Source organism: Symphalangus syndactylus, chromosome 9 (assembly GCF_028878055.3).
Source record: "Symphalangus syndactylus isolate Jambi chromosome 9, NHGRI_mSymSyn1-v2.1_pri, whole genome shotgun sequence".
Taxonomy (NCBI): domain Eukaryota; kingdom Metazoa; phylum Chordata; class Mammalia; order Primates; family Hylobatidae; genus Symphalangus; species Symphalangus syndactylus.
In genome coordinates, this window is record NC_072431.2 from 60,640,400 (window position 1) to 60,668,398 (window position 27,999).

Sequence of the window (27,999 nt, forward strand, 5' to 3'; positions counted from 1 at the left end):
GGGCGCCTGTAGTCCCAGCTACTCGGAGAGGCTGAGGCAGGAGAATGGCGTGAACCCGGGAGGCGGAGCTTGCAGTGAGCCGAGATTGCGCCACTGCACTCCAGCCTGGGCGACAGAGCGAGACTCCGTCTCAAAAAAAAAAAAAATAAAATAAAAATAAAAATAAAAATGTAGCTGTTGATTTGAAAAAATGGCTAATTCCCATATGTTCATCAGTTATTGAATCGTGCAGGGATTCCTAGACTTGAGTCATCTCCCACTTCATAGCTCGTCACACATCCAAGGAAGCAGGCCAGTTGCATCACTCCCGCCCACCTCTTTATAGGAAGTGGCATTTCATGTAAATGTTGAAAATCAGATAGGGTCTAGTTCTGTTGCCCAGGCCGGAGTGCAGTGGTGCGATCATAGCTCACTGCAACCTTGAACTCCTGGGCTCAAGCAATCCTCCCATCTCAGCCTACTGAGTAGCTGGGACTACAGGCACACACACCCCAAGCCTGGCTAATTTTTTTTTTTTTTTTTTTTTTTTGAGACGGAGTCTCACTCTGTTGCCCAGGCTGGAGTGCAGTGGCACGATCTCAGCTCACTGCAATCTCCGCCTCCCAGGTTCACACCATTCTCCTGCCTCAGCCTCCCGAGTAGCTGGGACTACAGGCGCCTGCCACCATGCCCGGCTAATTTTTTTGTGTTTTTAGTAGAGATGGAGTTTCACCGTGTTAGCCAGGATGGTCTCAATCTCCTGACCTCGTGATCCGCCCGCCTCAGGATTACAGGCGTGAGCCACCGCGCCCGGCCTTTTTTTTTTTTAAAATAGATATGGGGTTTCACCATGTTGCCCAGGCTGGTCTCAAACTCCTAGGCTGAAGTTATCATCCATGCCACCATCATTGCTGGAGTTTTCCTTGATGTTTGTTTTACTGGGTGAAGGTGTGTAGCTTTCTTCAGGCTCTCAAATGGGTCTGTAGCCCCAAAACAATTAAAAATCATGGCTAGGAAACATCTAGGGGGCATACAGATAATTTTCCAGGAATAATCATCTGATTTTTTTTCCCCATTCAACTGGGAGACCTAACCAAAGAGCAACTAGCTATTCATATATATTGCTTTCCCGAACATAGCAAGCTCCTTGGAATGAAAATAGATTCTTTTACCATGTTAGCATTGAGTAAAATTTTCTCTTTTTTTTTTTTGAGATGGAGTTTCGCTCTGGCACCATCTCGGCTCACTGCAAGCTCTGCCTCCTGGGTTCACGCCATTCTCCTGCCTCACCCTCCCCAGTAGCTGGGACTACAGGTGCCTGCCACCACGCCCAGCTAATTTTTTGTATTTTTAGTAGAGACGGGGTTTTACTGTGTGAGCCAGGGTGGTCTCGATCTCCTGACCTTGTGATCTGCCCACCTCGGTCTTGCGAAGTGCTGGGGTTACAGGCGAGAGCCACCGCATCTGGCCAAAATTTTCTTATAACAACTAAAAAAAAAAAAACATAAGGACTTGGGACATTTATAGGCTAAAGAGTTTGAAAAGCAGAGAAACACAGGTTTACAAAATCAGTAAATTTATCTTTAAGTTTTTTGTTTTGTTTTGTTTTGTTTTTTGTTTTGTTTTTGTTTTTATCTTTAAGTTTAAAATGACCAAGCCAGGCATGGTGGTGCACACCTGTAATCCCAGCTACTCGGGATGCTGAGGTAGAACAATTGCTTGAGCCCAGGAGTTCGAGTCCAGCCTGGGCAATATAGCAAGACCCAGTTTCTTTAGGGGGAAAAAAAAAAAAAGACTGATAAGAAATTAATGTCTCAGCTTCAGTGCTTTCTAGGCAGCAGACTTTTACTTGGAGGCCCCTTTCTTAGAAGCCAGTGTGCAGTGTTTCTATTTCACAGAGAGGATGTAAGCCACAGAGAGAACAAGCCAGCCCTGTGTCGTCTCCCTGCCCTGGACAGGGAGAGGTGCCTTCTGTTCTGTACACTTTATGGGGTCAAACGCTGGCCTCTCTGATCCCAGTCTCCACTTCCACCTAATAAGTCCTGTTCATTCAAGTACTCCCATCAGGCCATCCAGGTTATCACTGATCCTAATTTGTATCTTTACAAGCGGTGGCCCTCTAAACCGGCAGCAGAATGGCCCTCAGAGAAGTGAGCCTTTCTTTCTAAGCTCCTGACAAGCATTGCCAACTCAATGCGGCTGTGCTCTCCATAGCGAAATGCCCTCTGATCAGCCTGTGAAGTGGGCTGCCTACCCCTGCCTGGGAGAAGAAAAGGTATCAGGAAAGGGGTTTTGATCCACTTCCAGCTACTTTATTTAGCAAAGGCAGCCTAGACTGCAAAAGCAGACTTTGGAATTGGAATTGGCCGGCCTCTCAGAAAACCAGAGCTGGGCAGCTCCCTCTCCTCTGTCCTGCTGTGATTGCGGGTTGCCTGCCCCGTTTTCTCAGCGAGACCTGATAACCTTGCTAATTGTGGAAGGAGACGCAGGCTGCCCTCTGATTTGAGGTTGTACAAGAGAGGTCTCCTGTTTGCTGTTTGGCCTCCTGAACTCTGGCTTAGAGATTTCACTGCCTCTGAGAAACACCACAGGTGTTAGCGTGACCTCAGCACATACAAAGCCTGAAGGCTTTTTTTTTTTTTTTGAGACACAGTCTCTCTCTCTGTTGCCCAGGCTGGAGTGCAGTGGTGCAATCATAGCTCACTGCAGCCTCAACCTCCCGGGCTCAGGCAATCCTCCCATCTCAGCCTCCTAAGTAGCTGGAACTGTAGGTACACACCGCCACGCCCAGCTAATTTTTTGTGTGTGTATTCTTATAGAGACTGAGTCTCACCGTGTTGCCCATGCTGGTCTCAAACTCCTGGGCTCAAATGATCTTCCCGCTTCAGCCTCCCAAAGGGCCCTTCCGGCCACCACACCAGGCTGAAGGCTTAAGAGAAACGTCATTGGCCGGGTGCGGTTACTTACGCCTATAATCCCAGCACTTTGGGAGGCTGAGGGGGGTGGATCACCTGAGGTCAGGAGTTCAAGACCAGCCTGGCCAACATGGCAAAAACCCGTCTCTACTAAAAATACAAAAATCAGCCAGGCGTGGTGGCGAGCACCTGTAGTCCCAGGTACTCTGGAGGCTGAGACAGGAGAATCGCTTGAACCCGGGAGGCAGAGGTTGCAGTGAGCCGAGATTATGCTACTGCGCTCCAGCCTGGGTGACAGAGCGATACTCCATCTCAAAAAAATAATAATAATAAAGAGAAATGTCATTGGTTGTGTGTACAGAGAATGCAAGAGCAATGCCAACTCTCTGGCCAATGGAGAGTATTAAAAGTCTGGTTGAAGATATATTTCTACCACATGTTTGCTGTAAGCTAGGACGTCGCCAGCCCAACCCTGGGCCTTTAAACTCCTGTGTCTGATTTTAACCTTGACACGTACTTGTCCCTTCAGATCCCTGGCTCTCGGTGACAATACCTATCTCGCTTCTGTTTTCTCTCTAGGCCAGCGCTTATTTGGGGAGACCATCTTAGGGCTCACCCAAGGCTCTGTCTCCGACCTCCTTGCCCGCCCCAAACCCTGGCATAAGCTCAGTCTGAAAGGACGAGAGCCCTTCGTCCGGATGCAGCTGTGGCTGAACGACCCCAACAATGTGGAGAAGCTGATGGACATGAAACGGATGGAGAAGAAAGGTAAGTCTCCCTGCCCCGCCTGGGCCGACTGCGTCCTCATTCATAGACAGGCTGTTTCTTTCAAATCTTTCACACACAGCTGATGAGGGACATTGACCCATGACCAAGGGACTGGAGGACAGGGCAAAAATATTTTTGGATGGTCATCAGCTAATGAGTACCTAAGAGGGCTGGAAAGAAGTGTAACTTTTTCTCTCCAGCAGCCTGAATCTAAAGATTTTTTTAGCACTGGGAGCACTTTTAACCAAGGAGAGCGGAACAGCTCTGGGGGCGCTGCATTTGGTTTTTGTGTCATGTGGGTGGCTGATCGGGCTATCACAGCATTTACTGAGCATGTACCAGGTGGCTAGAGGCCTTCCTTTGTTATCAGAGACAGAAATAAGAAATGCATTTTGTAGGCCAGGCACGGCGGCTCACGCCTGTAATCTCAGCACTTTGGGAGGCTGAGGCAGGCGGATCACTTGAGGTCAGGAGTTCAAGACCAGCCTGGCCAACATGGCAAAACTCCCTCACTACCAAAAAAAAAAAAAAAAAAAAATAGCCAAGCGTGGTGGCGTGCGCTTCTGTAATCCCAACTGCTTGGGAGGCTGAGGCACAAGAACCGCTTGAACTCTGCAGGCGGTGAACAGAGATTGAGCCACTGCACTACAGCCTGGGTGACAGACCATGACCCTATCTCAAAAAAAAAAAAAAAAAGATGCATTTTGTAGATCAGGAAACAGAGGTTCAGAGAGGTTCGGTGCCTCCACCAAGGTCACTCGGCCTGGAAAGTGACAGAGCAAACTCTTGCCACAACAGATCTCTCTCTTGCTGTTATTTCCCAGCCTCTGGGGATCTGGCCTTCCTAGAGGAATAACCCCACTTGCACCTACATGTCATCTCAAATGTGGATTCGCGTTCTTCTTGCAGCCTGTAGGCTACAGCATAGGAAAAATGCCTAAAGCCAGGTGTGCTGTGCCTCGTGGTTTGCAGTTTCTAAGCGCTGGTCCTCGCCAGTGAGTCCGCCCCTCGAGCACCCTCAGTCCTCAGGTCACCCATGGTGCTGGGAGCTCACTGGGCAGCTGAACTGCATCCCTTAGAGGCAGAGACTGGGAACCAGCTGCTGCTGATCTGACCATAAGAAGCGGCAGCCTCCCTGATCAGCTAATGCAGAGGACCTTAACTAAGAGTGGGCATCCCAGGGGTCGGGCGCAGTGGCTCACGTCTGTAATCCCAACACTTTGGGAGTCCGAGGCAGGTGGATCACTTGATGTCTAGAGTTCGAGACCAGCCTCAGCAACATAGTGAAACCCCATCTCTACTGAAAAATACAAAAATCAGCCAGGCATGGTGGCGCACACCCATAATCCCAGCTACTTGGGAGGCTGAGGCAGGAGAATCGCTTGAACCCGGGAGGAGGAGGTTGTAGTGAGCAGAGATGACACCACTGCACTCCAGCCTGGGCAGCACAGCGAGACCCCATCTCAAAAAAAAAAAAAAAAATGGGCATCCCAGGCCCTTGAGTGGCTCTGCCCCAGCCCCTCCCGTCCCCCCCCTCCCCCAGAGCATCTGAGCCAGGTACGGAACCCAGGCTTGTCAGTTCTTAATTCACCCAGAAATTCCAGCCAAGCATCACCGTTCTCACCCAACCCAGGAAAGGGCTGCTGAAGGAAAAAGAGTGTCTGGTGCCTCCTCCAGGAACCCTATGGGGGTTCCTTTATAATAATAGAGGCTTCTATTTTCTGAGAACTGCCCTGTTTGCCAGGCACTGCGCTAAGACTGCTCTCCATCCACACGACTCTGCTTAGATGTCCTTATCCAGGAAATATGAAGCTCAGGGCTTCATGCAGCCTAGCAGATTTCAATAGCTCCTATCAGTAGGGAGCGGGAATTCACACTCAGGGCTGTCAGATTTCAAAGCAGATGCTCTTAAATATACGTCCACTGCCTCTGTGCTGCGAGCTGCCCCCCTGGGATGACCCAAGGGCACTGCTGCTGCCCACTGATGACCTGCCCAGGTGGTGGCCTCTGCCCCATTCAGGGCCCCTCTAGCGGGCTCTGGCCTGCCCTTGGGCCTGTAGTCTAAGGGTCTGAGGTAGGCCACGCCTCTTGGGCAGCCCCAGGCAGCGCTGTAAGCTGCAGAGGCCTGGTGCCACATTGCCCCCCCCAAAAGTTTTCAACTTATTTTTCATTTTGTTTTTTTGTTTTTTAAAGTCTTGCTATATTGCCCAGGCTGATCTTGAACTCCTGGCCTCACGCAGTCCTCCCATCTCGGCCTCCCAAAGCGCTGGGATTACAGGCATGAACCACTGCGCCCGGCCCTTTCAACGTCTTATTATGGGAAATCTCCAACATAAACAAAAGTAGAGAGAATTGCTGTCATGAACCCAATGTATCTGTGCAGAGTTTCCCGTTATCCCCTCACCCGAGCAGCGTCAAGCTTCTTGCACTCACCAGGAGGCAGCCCTCAGCCCTTAGGAAGGAGGAGGCCCTGACAACCCGGCTCCCTGCTGTGTTTCTCACCCTGGGGCCCTTAGGAAAGGACTTTAGTCCCTGCAAATACATCTCCAGGGCTTCCCAGGCCTCCCATCTTTCCCTCTGCACGGGCTCGTGGCGCCCTCTTGTGTTACAAATGAGTTACTGTTTCTGCGGGGCCCAGATCTTTCCAAAGGTGCCCCAGTCTCCAAAGCCGCTGTGGTCCCGTGGCCTTCTCTTCACTCCTGGGGGTGCCGGCCACGAGGGCTGCTCCCTAGAGAGGCCTTCTCTAGCCCCCCGCCAGTCCCTGGTCAGTCGTCTGTCCCCTGGAAGGGAACTGGAGGGAGTCCCCACGGTTGGACCATCCAACTCCTTTCTCTGGATCCAGCGGCTTTGACTCCACTGTTTGGGTTTTCTGTGGGGAAGATTTACCTTCTCAATTGCTTCTGAGTTCTCATGACAAAATGGCAAGTTAATTAAGGAAATCTCTTGCCTAAGTTGTTTATTTTATTTTATTTTATTTTTTTAGAGATAGGGTCTCTGTCGCCCAGGCTGGAGGGCAGTGATGCAATCATAGCTCACTGCTGCAGCCTCGGTGTTCTGGGCTCAAGTGATCCTCCCGTCTCAGCTACCCGAGTAGCTGGGACTACAGGTGCATGCCACCACACCTGGCTAATTTTAAAATTTTTTTTGAGACAGGGTCTCGCTATGTTCTCCAGGCTGGTCTCAAACTCCTAGACTCAAGCAGTCCTCCCACCTCAGCTTCCCAAAGTGCAGAGATTATAGGCAAGAGCCACCACGCCTGGCGATGTCCTTCAAGATTCAGTTTAAACATCATCTCTTCTAGGCAACTTCCCCTTCCCTCTCCCCAGGTGTAGGGACCAGCCCCACGGGGTCGGTGGGTCTCTCCCCATGTGCGGAGATGAGAGAGTGTAGAAATAAAGACACAAGACAAAAGAGATAAAAGAAAAGGCAGCTGGGCCCCAGAGACCACTACCACCAAGTCACGGAGACCGGTAGTGGCCCCAAATGCCAGGCTGCACTGATATTTATTGGATATAAGACAAAGGGGCAGGATAAGGAGAGTGAGCCATCTTCAATCATAGCTAAGGCCACGTGGGTCATGTGTCCACTGGACAGGGGGCTCTTCCCTGCCTGGCAGCTAAGGCAGAGAGAGAGAGAGGAGACAAAGAGAGAAACAACTTACACCATTATTAGAGACCTTTAGTACGTTCACTAATTTGCTACTGCTATCTAGAAGGCAGAGCCAGGTGTACAGGATGGAACATGAAGGCGGACGAGGAGCATGACCACTGAAGCACAGCATCACAGGGAGACGGTTAGGCCTCTGGATAACTGCGGGCAAGCCTGACAATGTCAGGCCCTCCACAAGAGGTGGAGGAGTAGAGTCTTCTCTAAACTCCCCCAGGGAAAGGGAGACTCCTTTTCCTAGTCTGCTAAGTAGCGGGTGTTTTTCCTTGACACTGAGGCTACCGCTAGACCACGGTCCACCTGGCAACGGGCGTCTTCCCAGACGCTGGCATTACCGCTAGACCAAGGAGCCCTCTGGTGGCCCTGTCTGGGCATAACAGAAGGCTCGCACTCTTGTCTTCTGGTCACTCCTCACTATGTCCCCTCAGCTCCTATCTCTATGGCCTGGTTTTTCCTAGGTTATGATTATAGAGAGAGGATTATTATAATATTGGAATAAAGAGTAATTGCTACCAACTAATGATTAATGATATTCATATATAATCATATCTAAGATCTATATCTGGTATAACTATTCTTATTTTATATATTTTATTATACTAGAACAGCTCGTGCCCTCGGTCTCTTGCCTCGGCACCTGGGTGGCTTGCCGCCCACACCCAGGTCTGGCTGAGGAACTCTTCTCAGTATCCCCATCGTCCCTTGCACTTACTTACCCCACCCCACTTTTCACTCTGCTGGGAACATCTCTCTGGATACTTCGCTGCCTCCCCTACTAAACTGTTAAGTTGTGCAGGGACAGGTGAGGACCTCACATTCTGTCAGAGCAGGTCCTTGATGAGCGTGTGCTGGTAACAGAATGGCTCTCATCTTAGTGTTGTTTCCTTTGTTTTGTTTGAGACGGAATCTTGCTCTGTTACTCAGGCTGGAGTGCAGTGGCACCATCTGGGCTCACTGCAACCTCCACCTCCCAGGTTCATGCAATTCTGCCTCAGCATCCCTAGTAGCTGGGATTACAGGCGCCCACCACCACGCCCAGCTGATTTCTGTACTTTTAGTAGAGACGGGGTTTCACCATATTGGCCAGGCTGGTTTTGAACTCCTGACATCAAGTGATCTGCCCGCCTCGGCCTCCCAAAGTGCTTGGATTACAGGCATGAGCCACCGTGCCCAGCCTCATCTTGGTGTTTTGAGATGCTCTATGCAAAGTCCTGCAAGCTGGCACTGTGCCGTCCGGGACCAGGGATTTGGGCTGCTGTCCCAGCTGGGCCTGACCTCAGTCTGCCATCTCTTCCTCCGCAGCCTACATGAAGCGGCGGCACAGCTCAGTCAGTGACAGCCAGCCCTGCGAACCGCCGTCTGTCGGCACCGAGTACAGCCAGGGCGCCAGCCCCCAGCCCCAGCACCAGCTGAAGAAACCCCGGGTGGTGCTGGCTCCCGAGGAGAAGGAGGCGCTGAAACGAGCGTATCAGCAAAAGCCATACCCGTCACCAAAAACCATCGAAGACCTCGCCACCCAGCTCAACCTGAAAACCAGCACCGTCATCAACTGGTTCCACAACTACAGGTACGGCTGGCTCGCAGGGAGGGCCGGTGGGCCCAGGGGAAGGGGTTGATCTGTCCCGAGGCCGCCATGGCGCACAGGGGTGAGGCTGGAAGCGGGGAGGCGGGGGGAAGGCGCTGGGAGCTCGGTGATTGGTCCGTTCCTTGATCCCATAGGTTTTTTTTTTTTTTCTTTTCTTGTCTTTTCTTTTGAGACGGAGTTTCACTCTTGTTGCCCAGGCTAGAGTGCATTGGCGCAATCTCGGCTCACTGCAACCTCCTCCTCCTGGGTTTAAGCGATTCTCCTGCCTCAGCCTCCCAAGTAGCTGGGATTACAGGCATGCACCACCAAGCCTGGCTAATTTTTGTATTTTTAGTAGAGACGGGGTTTCACAATGTTGGTCAGCCTTGTCTCAAACATCCTGACCTCAGGTGATCTGCCCACCTCGGCCCCACAAAGTGCTGGGATTACAGGCGTGAGCCACCATGCCCGGCAGTTCCTTAGGTGTTATTGGAGGTTTTAACTCCAGAGATGTAAGGCCACGTCCCTTCCCGTCACTGTCACATAGTTAGAAACAGGTGGTATCTGCCATGACCCAGAAAGAAAATCACCTCTTGATTACATCATTTAATAAGGGAGAGTGTAGGCATTCATGGTTCAAAAGGAGTGAAACTTTTGTGGTTTAGTTTATATATATTTATATTTATATTCATATTTATGTATTTTCAGAGACAAGGGCTTGCTGTGTCACCCAGTACAGAGGTGCAATCATAGCTTACTGCAGCCTGGAACTCCTGGGCTCAGACAGTCCTCCCACGTCAGCCTCCTGAGTAGCTAGGATGCCAATGCACCACCATGCCTGCTGATTTTTTATAGAGACAGGGGCCTCGCTCTGTTGCCCAAGCTGGTCTCAAACTCCTGGCCTCAAGCAGTCTTCCTACCTCAGCCTCCCAAACCCTTGTGATTATAGGCATGAGCCACCGCACCTGGCCTGAACTTTTTTTTCTTAGTGATTTTGCAGTGCTTTCTCGGGGTCTTCTGCCGTGTTATCTTCCAAATTAGTTTGATTAGTTCTGTAATTAAATAAATGAAGTCATTTAAGACCTTTGCATTTGGGAAAGTTCATGAGTTAATGAAGACAGATTGAGCATCTTCTAGATCTCAGATTCTGAGCTAAGTGTTTCACTGAGTTATATCACTTAATCCTCACAGCTCACAAATGTATATGAGATACAATATTCTCGTCATTCTTTTTTTTTTTTTTTGAGACGGAGTCTTGCTCTGTCGCCCAGGTTGGAGTGCAATGGCACGATCTCGGCTCACTGCAACCTCCTTCTCCCAGGTTCAAGCGATTCTCCTGCCTCAGCCTCCTGAGCAGCTGAGACTACAGGTGTGCACCACCACGCCTGGCTAATTTTTGTATTTTTAGTAGAGACGGGTTTCATCATGTTGGCCAGGCTGGTCTCAAACTCCTGACCTCAAGTGATCTGCCTGCCTCGGCCTCCTAAAGTTCTGGGATTACAGGCATGAGCCACCACACCCGGCTAGTTCTCTTCATTCTACAGATGAAAAATATAGAACTCAGAGGGGCTAAGGAGGTCAGGGCCCAGTGCTCTCTTGGTAGAACAAAGTGCACTGGGATGAAGTGTTTGGAGTAGCTCGAGGAAACCCACTGAAGGATTCTGAGTTGCTGATCATAGCTATAACCATACTCTCTACTGCTAAAAACCAAGAACTCCGGGGCCCTGATGGAGATCCCTAAGCTAGTGCCTTGCCATTGACCATCTCAGGTGCTGCTTCCCATTGTCCCTAGGGCACGATAACATTGGGGTAGGTGCTCCTGGTTCAACCAAGGTGACCACACGTAGGTGTGGCTGATGGCAATGGGGCCCTCCCAGCTGTGCACATGACACAGTCATGGGCAGTACAAAGTCACAGTCAGGCTGGAGGGGAAGTTGTGTCTCTCACTGGGCCCTCCCTCCCCCATAAGGTCCACTGGAGTTCCTGAAGGGGCCCAGTAAACCACTCAGGCTCTGAACAAATTGGGAAAATAAAATATTAGGTCGGAGCCCAAATCACACCTTTATTGCCCATAAAGGCAAAGTCACAAGATGCTGCTCATTGTGAGAGCTGAGCGCACCTGCTATGTGGACCCTAGACCCAGGCAAACTTCCCCACAACGGCAGCCCTGACCCCGCACGGGCCTCCCTGTGTTCCAGCTACCTCCCGCAAGGACAAAATCCAGGATTAGCCAGGCGTGGTAACACTCACCTACAGCCCCAGCTACTCAGGAGGCTGAGGTGGGAGGATCGCTTGAGCCCAGAAGATGGAGGTTGCAGTGAGCTGAGATCACACCACTGCACTCCAGTCTGGGTGATAGAGCCAGACGCTGTCTCAAAAAAAGAAAGTCCAGGAGCTGCACAGCCAGTTTCTTCATTCCAAATTTAGCAATCAGATCAAAACAGAGGCAGAGGGAGGCCAGCAGTTAGAACAGTGGAGGTCCCTCTACTTGGAAGGAAACTTCAACAGTAATGAGGCAGAATGAAGGAAATGAACAGAAACGTGGACAGGGGTTTCCTGAAGCTTCTCTTCACCAGGTGCCATGCTATCCCATTTCCACTTTCTTTCTTTCTTTTTTTTTTTTTTTTCTTCTGAGATAGAGTCTTGCTCTGTCACCCAGGCTGGAGTGCAGCGGCGCGATCTCAGCTCACTGCAACCTCTGCCTCCCAGGTTCAAGCCATTTTCCTGCCTGCCGCAGCCTCCCGAATAGCTGGGATTATAGGTGCCCACCACCACGCCTGGCTAATTTTTTGTATTTTTAATAGAGGCTGGGTTTCACCATGTTGGCCAGACTGGTCTCAAACTCGTGACCTCAAGTGATCCACCCACCTCGGCCTCCCAAAGTTCTGGGATTACAGGCATGAGCCACCACGCCTAGATGCCATCTCTACTTTCTAGCCACAAAGATGCATGCACTTTGAAGTCTCCTGCAATTCGCATCCATTTTAGGGCATGTGTGATAACTCTTTCTATAATATAGATGCGTGCAAAGCCCTAGGTTACCGTCTGGGCATAGATACTACCAATTATACAAAACAGCTCCAAAAGTATGTTCCCTGGCCCTGCTGGGGCCACGTTTGTTTCCCAAGTCCCCCAACAGGCCTCAGCTGCATGGCAGTCACTGCCCCCTGGCCAGGGTACACCCCCTCGGGTTTCTCAGTTTGCTGCTTGTCTTGCTGGTCTTCTGACAGACATGCCTATCACACTGTAGTCTGCGATCATTGTGGGGACGCCTCTTTTGTGCATTTTTGCACTAGCAAACTCAGTGGTACACCTGTGGCAAAGATAGAGAAGGGAGAGAAGAAGAATACCAGTAGGACCTCAAAACTTAGTAAATAAAATTTAGTAATTACAGGTCTGGACTGGGTGCGGTAGCTTACGCCCGTAATCCCAGCACTTTGGGAGGCCAAGGCGGGTGGATCACTTGAGACCAGGAGTTCGAGACCAGCCTGGCCAACATGATAAAACCCCGTCTCTACTAAAAATACAAAAATTAGCCAGGTATGGTGGTGCGCGCCTGTAATCCCAGCTGCTCAGGAGGCTGAGGCAAGAGAATCGCCTGAACCTGTGAGGTGGATGTTGCAGTGAGCCATGATCATACCACTGCACTCCAGTCTGGGTGACATAGCGAGACTCAGTCTCAACAAAATAAACGAATCCCAGGTCTGAATCCAGAGTAGACACTCAACAAATGCTTCCTTTCAAAAATAACTCCACAACAAAGCGGGCTGGGCTGAGTCAAATATGGGATCCAAGAGATGAGTTTGAGCTGCAGAGATCTGGAAGAATATCATGGAGGAGGTATGAGATGAGCAGGCTCTTGAAAGGAGGATTGGAGTAGAGAAGAATTTTATAAGCAACGGAACAGGTGGAAGGAGAAGCAAGGGGCCGAGCACAGTGGCTCATGCCTGGAACTCCACTACATGGGGAGGCTGAGGCAGGATGGTTTGAGGCCAGGAGTTCGAGACCAGCCTCAGCAACATAGTGAGACCCAGTCTCTACAGAAAATAATAATAATGATAATAATAATAATAATAATAATAATAATAAATGAAGGAGAAGTGAGCATTCAGAATTAGCATGAAGTCGCTTGTCTAAGATCACCCAGCAGGGGCGGGCTTGGTGGTTCACGCCTGTAATCCCAGCACTTTGGGAGGCCAAGGCGGGCAGATCATCTGAGTTCAGGAGTTCGAGACCAGCCTGGCCAACATGGTGAAACCCCGTCTCTACTAAAAATACAAAATTAGCCCGGTGTGGTGGCTCATGTCTGTAATCCCAGCTACTCTAGAGGCTGAGGCAGGAGAATCTCTTGAACCCCGGAGGCGGAGGTTACAGTGAGCTGAGATCGTGCCATTGCACTCCAGCCTGGGCAACAGAGCAAAACTCCGTCTCAAAAAGAAAAAAAAGGCCACCCACCCAGCAGGCCAAGGGCAGAGGGGCAGAGCAGAGACGCAGACTGAGTTTCTTCTCCAAGGCTTTGGTTCTTTCACTAAATGCTTTGTACAGACCAACCTGCCTTTATACCCGACAGAGCTTCCCAACACTGGATGTGTTAAATTCCTAACCAAGAACGTAGTTTTTTACGTTCTTTTCTCAGGGGTTAAACAGGAAAAGTAGATTTTCTTCTTCTCCACTGGAACCCTCAGGGAGTAACACTTGGTGTCAATTTTTGCCCCCTCAAAAAAAAAAAAAAAAGCAAGCTTTATTTCCTCTTATCCTTTCACTTTAAGGGAATTAGGAATATCTCTGGCTAAAGGCAATTAAAAATATCTCAGGCTAGGCTGGGCACGGCCTGTAATCCCAGCATTTGGGGAGGCCAAGGTGGGAGGATTGCTTGAGCCCAGGAGTTTGAGACCAGCCTGGGCAACATAGATCGCATCTCTACAAAAAATAGAAAAACTTAGCCAGGCGTGGTGGTGCGCGCCTGTGATCCCAGCTACTCAGGAGGCTGAGGGGGGAGAATCACTTGAGGAGGTTGAGGCTGTAGTAAGCTGTGATCATGCCACTGCACTCCAGCCTGTCATGACAGAGCAAGACCCTGTCCCCCCGCAAAAAAAAAAAAAAAAAAAAAAAAAAAAAAATCTCAGGCTGACCATTTACCCAGGATTGACGACAAGATTGCCAGAACAACACGCCACAGGACACTGCTCTTCCCTGGAAAAACAGGTCCGCCCAGTAGGAACTTGGATTCCGGACCCTCGTAGCCACAGCATTCCGAGAGCCTTGTGTGACTTCGCTAAAAACCACAACTGCTCCTGGAAGCTCATCTTTCTAGGCCAGAAGACAGTATTCCTTAGAAACATGGAGACAAATCTAGGCTAAGAAGGATGATGTCTCACATCTGTGGAGCACAAAGCATGTGCCAGGTGCTGAGCCAAAAAGTTTTTGTTTGTTTGTTTGTTTTCTGATTTTGGTTTTGGTTTCGGTTTTTTGAGAAAGGGTCTCGCTCTGTCGCCCAGGCTGGAGTGCAGTGGCAAAATCTCAGCTCACCGCAGCCTTGAACTCCCAGGCTCAGCCAATCCTTCCATCTGAGCCTCAGGAGTAGCTGGGGCTTCAGGTGCATGCCACCACACCTGGCTAATTTTTTGTATTTTTCTGTAGAGATGGGGTTTTGCTATTTTGCCCAGGCTGGTCTCTAACTCCTGAGCTCAAGTGATCTCCCACCTCGGCCTCTCAAAGCCCTGGGATTACGGGCATGAGTCCCTGCACCCGGCCTGAGCAGACAGTTTTATAGATGTATCATCTTATTAGTCCCTCCATCAGCACCCAAGTGCAGTGCTGCTGGTCCCATTTTACAGGCAAAGTCTGCACACAGGGGCCAAGCTCACGAGCATGGAAACACAGGCCCCGTGCCTAACGGTGTCCCCTCCCCACCCCAGCCTTAGGGCTTATCACAGCACACAAACAGCGGCTGGATAGGGGGAAGGGTGACCCCTTTTTGAGTGGCTACTTTGGGTCCTACATCATACATTTAATACCTTATTTAATCTTAATAACTTCTCTGCAAGGAAGATACCATTCTCCACATTTTTCAGACAAGAAATAAGAAAACTGAAGTTGTAGCCAGGTGTGGTGGCTCACGCCTGTAATCCTGGCACTTTGGGAGGCCAAGGCAGGTGGATCACCTGAGGTCAGGAGTTCGAGGCCAGCCTGGCCAACATGGTGAAACCCTGTCTCTATTAAAATACAAAAAATTAGCCAGTTGTCTTGGCATATACCTGTAGTCCCAGCTATTCGGGAGGCTGAGGCAGGAGAATCATTTGAACCCAAGAGGCAGAGGTTGCAGTGAGCCAAGATCACACCACTGCACTCCAGCCTGGGCAACAGAGTGAGACTCCCATCTCAAAAAAAAAAAGAAAAAAAAAGAAAAATGAAATTTTCTTATTTCTCACAGAATGCCATGGCTATGAGGTTAAATAACTTCTCCAAGTTGCACAGCTAGTAAGCACCATAGCCAGATATCCAACCCAAGTGTGCCTGCTTCCAAAAAGCCTGTACTCTGGTTTTGGGTCGGGCTGGGACCAAACCTTCACTACCTGTATAGCCTCCCGCCTCCCTAACCAGAGTAGGTGGGGTGGAGAGTTTCACCCCAACTAGCAGTCTCACTGCCAAGGAGCTTGGAAGCCATAGCGCCCAGGAACCTGTTCACAGAAGCCACCGTTTCCCAGGCTCCCAAGGTAGCCCCAGGGAAGGGGGAAAGACTTATACACCTTGGAACTTCTGGGGAGCTTCTCAGAACCTTTTCTTTCTGAACCAGAGCTCACAAATCTTTCAGGACAAGGTTCAGAGCTCACTGCACGCAGGAACCAAATAACTCCGTAGCAGAGTCACAACCCCCTGCACCCCACCAGAGTTCAATACCCTGGTCTAAGCTACAGTAGGATCTTCCCCAGGGGAGTCCCCACAGTCAGCACAGGACCCGGCGCAGAGTAGGAGCCTAGAAAACCTTTTTTTTTTTTTCCTTGAGACAGGATCTTGCTCTGTCGCCCAGGCTGGACTGCAGTAGCACAGTCTTGGCTCACTGTAACCTCCGCCTCCCAGGTTCAAGAGATTCTCCTGCCTCAGCCTCCTGAGTTGCTGGGATTACAGGTACCTGCCACCACGCCCGGCTAATTTTTGTATTTTTAGTAGAGACAAGGTTCCACCATGTTGGCCAGGCTGGTCTCGCACGCTGGGCCTCAAGCCATCTGCCCGCCTCAGCCTCCCAAAGTGCTGGGATTGCAGGCATGAGCTACCATGCCCAGCCTCAGAAAGCCTTATTGGCCGGGCTTGGTGGCTTACACCTGTAGTATCAACACTTTGGGAGGCCAAGGCAGGAGAATCACTTCAGCCTAGGAGGTCAAGTTTGCAGTAAACTATGATCTTACCCCTGCACTCCAGCCTAAGCAACATCATGAGATCCTGTCTCTACATTATTAAAAAAAATTTAGGCATGGTGGTATACACCTGTGGTCCTAGCTACTCAGGAGGCTGAAGCAGGAGGATCACCTGAGCCTGGGAAGTGGAGGCTGCAAGGAGCTATGATCACACCACTGCATTTCAGCCTGAGTGACAGAGCAAGACACTGCCTCTAAGTAAAATAAGGAAAGGAAAAAGAAAAAAAAAGAAAAAATACACAATTTGGTGGAATTCCACCCTACGCTGGACCACAAGCCCCCAACCTGACCTTCTGTGGCTCAGAGATTAAAATTGTCACTTTGGCCACTATCCAATAATTGGTCCTCTCTCCTGAAGTCCTGATGGATGCAGCGGCTATCAGGCAGTTTCACTGATGAACTCACCCAGCCTTCATTACTGCACACCAGGCGCCAGTGCAAGGCCTGGGTGTACAAAGAATAAACAGGACCTTGCCTTTCTCAGTCTAGTTGGAGCGGGATGGGATGGGATGGAGGAAACGTGTCACTCGATAAGAACCCTGGCCAGAAGTGGTGGCTCATGCCTGTAATCCCAGCATTTGGGGAGGCCCAGGCAGGAAGATTGCTTGAGCCCAGGAGCTCAAGACCAGCCTGAGCAACATGGCGAGACTCCATCTCTTAAAAAAAATTAAAAATTAGCAAGCATAGTGACACAATTGTGGTCCTAGCTACTCAGGAGGCTGACATGGGAGGATCACTCAAGCCCAGTAGTTGGAGGCTGCAGTGAGCTGTGATGGCACCACTGCACTCCAGTCTGGGTGACAGAACAAGGCCTTGTTTCCAAAAGGTTTTTGAAAAATAAAATAAGTGGCCCGACGCAGTGGCTCACACCTGTAATCTCAGCACTTTTGGAGGCCGAGGCAGATAGATCACGTGAGGTCCAGAGTTTGAGACCAGCCTGGCCAACGTGGTGAAACCCTGTCTCTTCTAAAAATGCAAAAATTAGCTGGATGTGGTGGCAGGTGACTGTAATCCCAGGTACTCTGGAGGCTGAGGCAGGAGAATCGCTTGAACCCAGGAGGCAGAGGTTGCAGTGAGCGGAGATCGAGCCACTGCACTCCACCTGGGTGGCAACAGGGAAACTCTGTCTCAAAAAATAAAAATTAGGCCAGGTGCAGTGGCTCACGCCTGTAATCCCAGCACTTTGGGAGGCTGAGGTGGGCGGATCACGAGGTCAGGAAATCGAGACCATCCTGGCAAACACGGTGAAACCCCATCTTTACTAAAACTACAAAAAATTAGCTGGGCGTGGTGGCGGGCGCCGGTAGTCCCAGCTACTCGGGAGGCTGAGGCAGGAGAATGGCGTGAACCCAGGAGGTGGAGCTTGCAGTGAGCCGAGATTGCGTTACTGCACTCCAGCCTGGGAGACAGAGCGAGACTCCGTATCAAAAAAAAAAAAAAAAAAAAAAAAAATTAAAATAAGTGCCCGTGGCAATTTGTTGCAGTGGAGAAGAGGGGAGTGATGTCTCAGCCCTGGGATGGCTCCTGGCCAGGCCCGGAGGGGTGGGTGGTGACTCTGGAGAGGGGTTGCCCCGTGGCCCGAGGGTCGCTGGAGGGGCACGGAGGGGCCTCCAGGCTGGATGGAGCAGGAGCCCCAGAGAGAGGGGTCTGGCTGGGGTAGCACTAGAGGCCCTGTCCCCAGCAGCACCCCCCTCACGTCTCCACCGCTTGTTGTCTTGTAGGTCTCGGATCCGCAGAGAACTGTTCATTGAGGAAATTCAGGCCGGGAGCCAGGGCCAGGCGGGCGCCAGCGACTCACCCTCGGCCCGCAGCGGCCGGGCGGCGCCCAGCTCGGAGGGCGACAGCTGCGACGGCGTGGAGGCCACTGAGGGCCCAGGCAGCGCCGACACCGAGGAGCCCAAGTCTCAGGGAGAGGCCGAGCGGGAGGAGGTGCCGCGGCCGGCAGAGCAGGCGGAGCCGCCGCCCTCGGGGACCCCGGGCCCGGACGACGCCCGCGACGACGACCACGAGGGAGGCCCCGTGGAAGGCCCGGGGCCCCTGCCCAGCCCCGCCACCGCCACCGCCGCGCCCGCGGCCCCCGAGGACGCCGCTACCTCAGCCGCCGCCGCGCCGGGGGAGGGCCCCGCGGCCCGGAGCTCCGCGCCGCCGCCCAGCAGCAGCAGCAGCAGCAGCAGCAGCGCGCCGCGCAGGCCCAGCTCGCTGCAGAGCCTTTTCGGCCTCCCGGAGGCCGCGGGCGCCCGGGACTCGCGCGACAACCCCCTGCGCAAGAAGAAGGCCGCGAACTTGAACAGCATCATCCATCGCCTGGAGAAGGCCGCCAGCCGGGAGGAACCTATCGAATGGGAGTTCTGAGGGGCCGCGGCCCCAGGGCGGGCAGCCAGGCTGGGCCGTAAGGGCCTGGACGGGGTCGGACGGGGCAGGCGCTGCAGACACCGTGGCCTGGGCTTGGCCCGCGGCCTGCACCGACCCCGGGCCGGACCTGAGCCCGCAGCCCAGACCCACTCCACGGTCCGCGGCCTGCACCAACCGGAGGCCCAGATCCAAGACCACGGCCCAGACCCACTCTGCGGCCCACACCCACCCTGAGGCCCGGGCCGACCCTGCGGCCTCCACCAACCCCGCGGCCTGGACCGCTTTGCGCACTTACCGCCCTGCGGGCCACAGGGCAAAATCGCCATAGGCCAAGGTGCATATAGAAAACAAAGGAGCATTAAGCCCAATCTATGTCGTGTTTTCAAGGAAGAAAACGGAAATGTGTGGTCGAGCTTTTTTGTACCCTGAAGTGTTTTTTTTATTGCCCTAAGTGATTTCCACAGGTTCTGGAATAACTCTTACAGCTTTGCCTTGTGTCCTCCTGTTCCGTGTGGGCTTTAAAAGAAAAAAAATCAAACCCACATATTAAAAGGGGGCTTTTTATCTGCCATCTAATGGCTTCAGAGCGATAATACACTATTATCTTCTTAAACCAGGAAAAAATAAAAGGGGGGGTGGGATTTTTCAGAAAAATTAAAAAAGAAAGTTTTTGTAGCTGTTCAGTTGCCACTAAGAGATTGCACAGTCAAAACGACTCTAAACACACTAGTTTGGATTCCTAAATATTTTCAAGAAAAGAATCTTCTCGTTTGAAACTTTGAATTAAAATAAAACACATTTACTCCACATATTTTTTAACAAAAAGAAAACGTCACATCAGGAAACTGATTTTGTGGTAGCTGACATAGTGTTTTCTTGTACGTGAATAGAATCCTGACATGTAGTGCACATCGATGTATAGCTTTAACTGACCCTGGGTTTTGCAGACCAGGGTTTGTTTAATACACTCCATTCTAGGCCAAATCAGGACAAAAAAAAAAAAAAAAAAAAAAAAGAAAAGATCCGAATCTAGGTATTTTATAATCTGCTTTTTAACCTCTAACCGCAGAGCACGCTGATCAGACCTCATATCTTGGAGGTTTAGGAGACAAGTTAGAACTGTAGCATGTACCTGTTAATTTTGTTTAATTTATGGTGTCTCAATCTGTCTGTGCGTCTGCACGTGTGCAAGCATTGAAAGAAAGGAGAGAGTAGTCCGGGCGAGCACAGCAGGCAGTTCCGGGGCCAGACGGGCCCGTCCCCAAGTAGACAGCAGTCTACTGATCTCTCTCTGGCACAGAAGGCACCTCACCTCACACCACTCTCCTGGACACCTGATGAACTGAGCCCTCCCAGGGGAAGACACTCCCCAGGCCTGGGCAGGGCTTACACGCGCACTCTCTCTCTCTTTCCCTTTTTCTTCCCACCGCAAGCACTGATGACCCTATTGAACTTGTGGGAAACTTCCTTTCTCTGCAGGAGAGAGAACGTGGCATTCTGGGCTCCCCACTCCCATCCCTGTAGAAATGGCCCAAACTCACACCAAAACGTGGATGCTCTTCAACTTCCAAACCTACCATTTGCCCTTCTTTCATTTCGCCTCTTAGAAAGTTCTTTTATGCACAGTTTTAGGGCAGTCTAAGTACAAACTGAAAGTCTAACTTGTCTCTGATTCCTCCCTTGTCTATGTGTATATGCGTGAGAATAGAGGCGGGTGAGAGAGTGGGTGCGTGTGCGTGTGTGCAATTTTATACGTCTGTGTATTTTCTTAAGTACCTGTGCACACGTAGAGTGCATTACTGCCACCTTTTTCAATAAGCTGTTTTATCAGTTACGGCTTCTACAAGTTTGCTAATTTAGACTCCTTTATTGCCATATCTTTAAACTAACAATAGATGATTTCGGTATATATATATATTTTTTTTTGCTTATTTATAGGTGCTGTATTTTATTATCTGATTGTTAGGAAGGGATGAAAGGGGCAAATATTCTTTAGAGGGATAGACTGCCGGCAGTATTGGGTATAATTTACAAGATGTAGTTGTCATACTGTATATTACTGATTGAAAACTTTTTGACCGTATTGTGTATCATTGAAACCTTTGTCTTAGGTCAACATCTTTGGATGACATTTTAATGGTGCATTCATTATTTCTTAAGTTTAATTAATATTACTTTTTTTTTATTTGGGGGGTGGGAGGGAGTTATAATTTTAAAGGTATGCTCTGGCTGTTCCACCTCCGTGTGCTTGTTAATTAACTTGTAGGACTTTGACTGTAAGATGTGAAACCACGTTTCTTGCATGATGTTTTAGAGATTATTTCATTTACAGTCTTTTAACCTGCAACTGCAGCACTTAGTTCACGTTTTCACAAATGTTGAGAGTCACTACACTAAAGACAACGCCTTTCCATGAAGGAGAAGTTTTCAGAAGGCTCTAGGGGGCTGGGAGGCAGGCCGTTTGTTTGTCTTTTGTTGGGGGTATAATTTCTGAACTTGAAATCCAGTTCAGGGAGAAGAGAATTCAAAATTAGAGGAGCTTAAGGGGACACGGGTCAACATCTAGCTCGATTCAGGTGCATTGAGAAGAGTGAGTTCACATCAGTGACCCTTAGGACAGTGAGTGGCAGAGCCCTGAAGACTGTGGTGTCCTCTCCACAAAACCCTCAAGGGACTTTTGTCATCATGTGTGATGAACCTTTAAATATCATCTAATTTTCATAAGAATGAAAAGTTAACAGGAAATAGTAGGCTAGGGTTTAGTTTTAAAGGCATGACTGTTATTTACAAAGGTGTTAAATTTGAGGAAATTGACAAATACAGATTTGTCCATTCTAGTGGCCAAACAGTAACAGTCTAAAATGCAGTCATTTTGACCCTCCCAAGCAATTTAGTCATGTGTGTTGTTTTCTCTTTTTTGTTTTTACTTCTTAAGATTTTTAACTAGGTTACTGTTGGTTCCCTTTCTGTCTTTTTTGCCAGACCTACATCTGGTGCCGGATACAATCAGTTGGTTAAATTTTGCTTGCAGTTCTGTGTATTTTTTTCCTCTATTATTTATTTAAAAAAAAAAAATGGAGAGCCCAACTTTAGATCTTTGATGTTAAGCTAGCACTGTCTGTAATACTTCTAAGAGCTGCCACTAAAATAATACAGCAATCCGTGGCTGGGGGAGCACCCCCTCCTGGTTGGGCCCCTCAGTTGGAGTCTAAGGGTTAATCTCTCATCTTGCTAAGCAGTATTCAAGTGCCTTGAACAGTGTCCCTTCGGCATGGCTCCCCTTCAGCAGGCTCGCGTTCCAAGCAGTGGCCCCCACAGGCAGCCGACCTCCTTCCTCTTCACGCTCTATGAGTTTAAAAAGCTGATTTGTACCTCTCCCCTGGGGGAAATGGTTCCATATAAAACACTAACACTTAATTACAAGCTCCATTATGCCATTTTAAATGGCTTCTTTTTGTTAATTGGAGGCAGTGTTCATAACTTAAGACTTTTGCCATTAACTTAGCTGGCTAAGCAGAGGCTCGGCGTAAAATCTGTTTGCATTTAGCCTCTTGACCCAGGGTTCTGGCCCAAGCTCCCTTGTGATAGCCGAGATGGCAGGTGTGTGAGTTCTGTCCTAGGCCTGTGCCCAACTCACTTCCACCCCAGAGGAGGCTTCTGTCCTCCTCCCCAACCCCCGAGCTCCCAGGTAACCTCCTCTTGAACTTCTGTTATCAGTGAAGACATCTGTGGTTTCTGCTCACCAGACCTCTCTTTAGAAAGGGTTATCAGAGCCATGGAGCTTAGCTCAACTGGATTCTTCTAGACGATCTTAGGAGGCATCTTGGCATGAGGCAGCTTCTAAGCGTCTCCTGGGACAGGATCGGGGGTGACAGCCCAGGGATGCATGCGTGGGAGAACTCTCTGAGAAATGCCAGGATCGTGGCTCACAGGGACCCACCATCAAACCCTGCTACTTTGTGCAAGTAATTGAGGCAAAAGATACCAGTTGACGGCCTCCCTGGGGTAGATCCCTTGTATCTCCCAAGTACAAATACCTCCCTGCTCAGTTTCCTTCCTGTCGCCATCTTTGTTTTCTTCCCATTAAAAAACCATCCTGTCTGATGTGGACGTTCAGGTCTGCTGGTTGGCGGTCCGGGCCCAGAATGCAGCAGAGCTCTGGGTTAAATATTCCTTTCTGGCCACCGCCCAAGCCCAGGTGGCCAGCTCTCATACCCCATCTCCTTCCTTGGCCAGGGCCAGCATCAGGCGTGCAGCTCACGACCAGTTTACACAGGCTGCAAAGAGATCGCTGTGGGCCTCGGCTGACTATTTTAAGATCATGCCACAGCCAGGCCCTAAAAAGAGAGGGGAACAGGAGTCCCCAGGTGAGCTTTCTCACGGGCAGGTGCCTTCCTGACTAAGGTTGGACTGGATGACTTTGTTCCTCCTGCACGTATGTCCTTTGATGCAAGGGTGATCAATGAACTCTGTTGACATTCTATGCAATGTTTTTCATTCCTCTGATTTTAGCAAAGCAAATCTTACTGAAAAATAGAGCCAGGGGAACAGACGCATGTCCTTCTGGGAGTCACACAAAGAAAAGCAGAGAGACTTTGAACTGAGGGGCGACAGCCTTTGCCTTAAATGCACTATGACAGGCGCTTCTTGGCAGAGTCCATAGACCTTACTCATCCCAAGGCCGACAAGCCAGCTGTACAGGGCGAAATGTAGCAACACGGGGCATGAGTGGTGGGCGTGCTGGGCTATTCGCTGTGGTACTTTAGGCTGGAGGTTTGGCTCCTGTGCTGCCGGTGGGGGGCCCTGTCCCTCCCCAGATGTCCTCCCTCTTCACACTCCTCATTGTCCCTTCTACCTCACTAACCTGTGTTCTCCATCTGATGTCACCCAGAACCACACCCCACAGAACTGTGAGGCACGTGGGCTGGAGAGGGCAGAAAAGCTGCCAGCACAGCAGACACGAGCATCTCTCTGCCTGGTGGGCCAGCTTTGTGTGTCTCTCCTTTTGTGAGCGCAACACGGACAAACAGCTGTGCTCTGCAAGGCACACGGATTTTTCCCTTTACTTCCAACTGTTCCCAAAGCTCCAGCAGCTGTTTCTTTTGCAGGCAGGGCGTGGTCTCGGGCCTCTGAGGGTCTTGTCTTTGGTCTGCCTGTCCTTGCTATCCAGTCCTGTTCAGCTGTTAAGATCCATCATGGCCATTATCCTTGCCCCAGACTGCCCCAAAGTGGCCACATGAGGACACTTCCCAAGTTTCCCAGCTGGCTTTGGGGAACGCTGTAGCTCTTGGGTGTCTGTTGTCTCTGGCATGGTTTTAGCGTCATTGCGAACACTCCTTTGCAAACATCAAACATTTCAAAGACGGAAAAGGATAGATGGCTTCCTCTAGCCTACACGCCCCGTCCACAGTTGCATCACCCTCTTATCCCAAAAGAGTATGCCAGTTCCCATCCAGCACTGAAGAAAACCAGCTCCTGGGGCTGCTGGTTGGAGGTGGGTCTGTCCACTGTGGGGGCCAAAGTGTTCCCCTGCTGGAGAGAGTTTGCAAGTAAGAACCTAAGGATGGGGACAGCATCCTGTGCTTGGGCATTGACCAGCCAAAGCTCACATTTAGAAATCCTCAGTGCTTCTGTGGTTTCACCTGGGCATCGATGACATTAGGGAAGCCTTTGTGACCACAAGGCTGAGTGGCAAGGTGGTGACCTGGGGCCAATGTGACGTGGTTGGATCTCAGCGTGTACTGAATGCCAGTCTGGCCAGCACACTCGAACGCTAAGAGAATGGTCCAATTTGATGATCTTATTTCTATTTCAATCAGGTTTTGACTTTTTGTAGATGAAAACTACCAGGGAAAAGGGGAAGCAGGTACCCAATAAAGTTTAGAAAGATCCAGTCTGTGAAACCCTTAGAGATGGGCTGAAAGTTAAGTCCACAACCCTTGGGCTTAATCAGGATGGAAGAGGAGGGGGTGTGGGGGGCAGAGCGTAAAACAAGCCCCAGCCCTACTCCCGGCCCCCCAGCCCAGTCTTCCCAATCCCAGAGGCCCCGGCGGCCTGTGCTCCTCACCACCCTGGTCAGGGGAGTAGAAGGAAATGCAATTTCCGCCTGTCTGCCCGACTTCCAAAAACTGCGTCCTCCTGCCCAGGCCTCTCCCACCACCACCTCCCCTCCAAAGATAACCGTGTCCATGCCGTCCGTGGCATCATCTCGAGTTTTCATTTTTGGATGAAGTGACATTTAGCTTTAACAAGACATTTCCAAAGCGCCTAGTCTCCTCCAAAATGCTAACTTTAAAAGTTGGGCATTGTAGGCGAAAAATCCCGAAAAAAAAAAAAAAGACAAAAAAAAAAAAAAGGCTGGCGAGAGAAAGACATTTGGCTATGCATAAATGTGCACTTCCCCCATGCCCTCGTTCTTAAACTCTTAAGATGCCTTTGAGTTGCTTTTTATGAATCCTTTTAGTTTACCCGATAATGTTAAGAAAGCATTAGTCTGCGTTACTGTAATTTCTGTAGTGTTTACGCTTTAATTTCTACCACAAAATATGCTATATGCTATGTATCAAGCTTTCTGTAATCAGAAAGAAAAGGTGCCTTATATCCCAATGTCATGGCTACATCCCTATGGAAATTAATCAGAAGCACAGTGTGTACGGAAGCATTGGGACTTCTGCTGGTGAAACAAGAGACCATTCAGCAAGACACGTTGAAGTGGCACGGAGCTGCTTTTGTTTTATAATTCTTTTTCCCCCCTTTTGCTTCTTTTTTTTATTTTTATTTTTTGTAGTTTGCTTTAAACAGAAAGCACTTAAATAGATGACTATGTGTAAAAGCTCTGTGCAATTGAAATCATTTTTCTTCATTTTTAAAAAATAACGTATTGCACACCAAATGAACTCAAAGTAAGCTTTAGACCAGGACGATTCAGGTTATGAATGAGTTTGTTCACTGTAGTTCCGTTTGTTCATGAACCGAAGGGAAAACAGGCCTCCCCGACTCCCTCCAGTCTCCCAGCCTGCCTCTTGGTGACCACTGTGCTGGGCATGCAGGGCCCGCAGGCTCTGGCCGGAGCTGCTGGCCTGACGAGGCAGGATGGGGAGTGTCCATGATTCAGAAGCTGAGAGCCTTCCCCAGTGTCTGAGGCCACAGCCATCCCTTCCAGCACTTAATCTTGTCTTGTTGAAATGGACTGACTGCTACTGACCTGCCGGCGTGCGTGAGGGTGATTATAAAAGGATGTTTCCTTGAGAAAAAAAAATTATTTCTATCCTCTTCTATTTATTATTAGGTTAATCATTTAAGTACTTACCAGGAGTGTATTGTTATTTTGTGTTTTGTTGTCATAAATGCTTTTTGCTGTCACTCTAGTGGTTACTATCCTCTGCCTTCCTCTCCTCCCCCACTCCCCCAGAGAACCAAGGCGTCTGGGGGATTGAGTGGGGGGCAGAGGGGGTTTCCCCAGCGAAATCAAACACCTGTCTCCAGAGTAGCCACTCAAAAACTGGTGGTCTCTATGTGTCTAACTTTTTAAATGAGAGAGTTTATGAACAAAAATATCTACCAATGTGTGAGGGAGTTGCTGAGTTGAACAATGCTCGCTTGAGGAGCTTCAGAGGAATCTTAGCAAAGCCAAGTTCAGTTCCCCAAAGCCTCCTAGAGCCTCTGGTAAGACTTCTGGGTTCATGAAGTTTCGGCGAGCCGTGGTCAGAGAGGGCACGGTGGCCTGGCCAAGACTTTACCTCCAAGCGAGAGAGTGATTTCTTGCAAGGCCCGCACGGGTTGATATGTTTTGGTTGGTTTTTTGGTTGTTGTTTTTCTTGAGTACAAAGTTGGTCAAAACCATCTTTCAAAGCAACAGTGTTTTGTAGTGCCAGGCTGTGGCTTGAGGGCTCACCTAGGAGATCATAGGCAGAGGGCCCCTTTCCCCTATAGGTGGTTCAATGTGGAGGAAGGTTGGGTGTGGAGACTGCTTGCTGTGGCCCCAAGCTCAGCCAGCAGGACACCCAGTTGTTGCCAATCGGGTGTGAAGGTGAGGCGCCCTGCCTCGATCCCATGGGCCCAGCAGAAGTAAACTTACCCCAGGCCAAGGCAAGGGCCCTGCCCACCCCAAGGTAGGCTGGGAAGAGCATCTCTTTCCATATCATCACCTCCCCTTCTCCAAGATCGCCGGGGGCCCTGATTTTGTTCTCTCTTTGAAAGAAACCCTCCACCAAAACAATGGTCCCCATCTCCCCAAAAGGCTTTTTTTTCCATTTTTCTCTAATTAGTCTATGCATTTCTCTCTCTCAAACCATCTTCTGCCTCTTCCCTTGAGAAAACGGGCATCTCACGTACCCCCATCTGAGACCTCTTGGAAAAAAAAATCCCGTGCATTCTGGAGATGTGAGAATTCACCCAAAATTCTTAAAGCATTGGAGAATAGCTTGTTATAAAATAAAAGTGGGGGTAAAAAGAAGGTGGTTTTCCCCACATCCCTTTGCATTGAATAAGAGACCTAGTTCTTTGCGTTTGTGCAATAACTCTTTGCTGCTTGCCTTGAGAGCGGGTAGCACCACGCTCCTGTCCAGACTACTAACAGCACAAGACGCACTCGCAGGGTGGCGGAATCTTCCGGAAAACTCTTTATAAGCTCAGCTCCCCCCACCCCACCCCCATTCCAGTGTTTTGTCACGTCTTACATTTTAGCAGTATTTTATATTTTCTGTAACGCACCAAGTCTTAGATCTTTCTAGAGCTTGTTTGTTCATCCTCACAATCACAGATTTTTTTTCTCCAATCCTCGCAGAGACCCAATTGACCAAAAAAAGAAAAAAGGGAAAAAAAAAAAAGTCGTCTTTTTTTTTTTTTTTTTTTTTTTTTTTTTGTACAAATCGCTTTGAGATGCCTCTGGTGTGTTGCTGTGTGACATCTCTCTGATAACATTTTATTTCTTGCTATTTGTTTTTCTACATTAAGAGTCAAAGTTGACCTGGCTGGCGTGGGGGTGGGGGAGGCACCCGTCGGCCCCTTGGTGTTGTCCCTCTGTCTTTGGTTAGCCATACGATGTTTGTTCTCAGCACTGTACAACGGTCCCTATATAATACGGAGAAGCAATATCACTGTATGAGACTCACACCATGTATTATTATTCACTAGCACCCTAGGTGTGATAATTGAAGTAAATATCTTTTATACAAACACAAGAATGTGTGGGTTGTTTTTATTTAAAGTGCCCTGGCCTGAGGACGAGCAGCAAACACTGTCATTCGGGGTCCAAAGGGCACCTCGAGAATCGCCGTTCCCGAGGTCATCCTTGCACCTGTCCGCAGGTCCTCAGGCGTGTGGCTCTGGGATACATGGG

At 49.8% G+C, this 27,999-nt stretch overlaps 1 protein-coding gene across 9 annotated transcripts in view; it reads left to right on the forward strand.

Annotated features, from left to right (window-relative positions):
* CUX1 (cut like homeobox 1) overlaps positions 1–27,999 on the forward strand; it is a 465,511-nt gene that overhangs the window by 411,502 nt on the left and 26,010 nt on the right. For 4 of the 9 annotated variants that reach the window (XM_063646291.1, XM_055292663.2, XM_063646292.1 and 1 more), the window contains 3 exons: positions 3,474–3,662; positions 8,631–8,895; positions 18,029–27,844. The exons of the other annotated variants lie outside the window; for them this stretch is intronic. In XM_063646291.1, coding sequence (XP_063502361.1) covers positions 3,474–3,662; positions 8,631–8,895; positions 18,029–18,659 — 1,085 coding nt within the window. In that variant the 3' untranslated portion in view covers positions 18,660–27,844. Of the gene's footprint in view, positions 1–3,473; positions 3,663–8,630; positions 8,896–18,028; positions 27,845–27,999 lie in introns of those variants that run through there. 9 annotated transcript variants of the gene reach the window in all.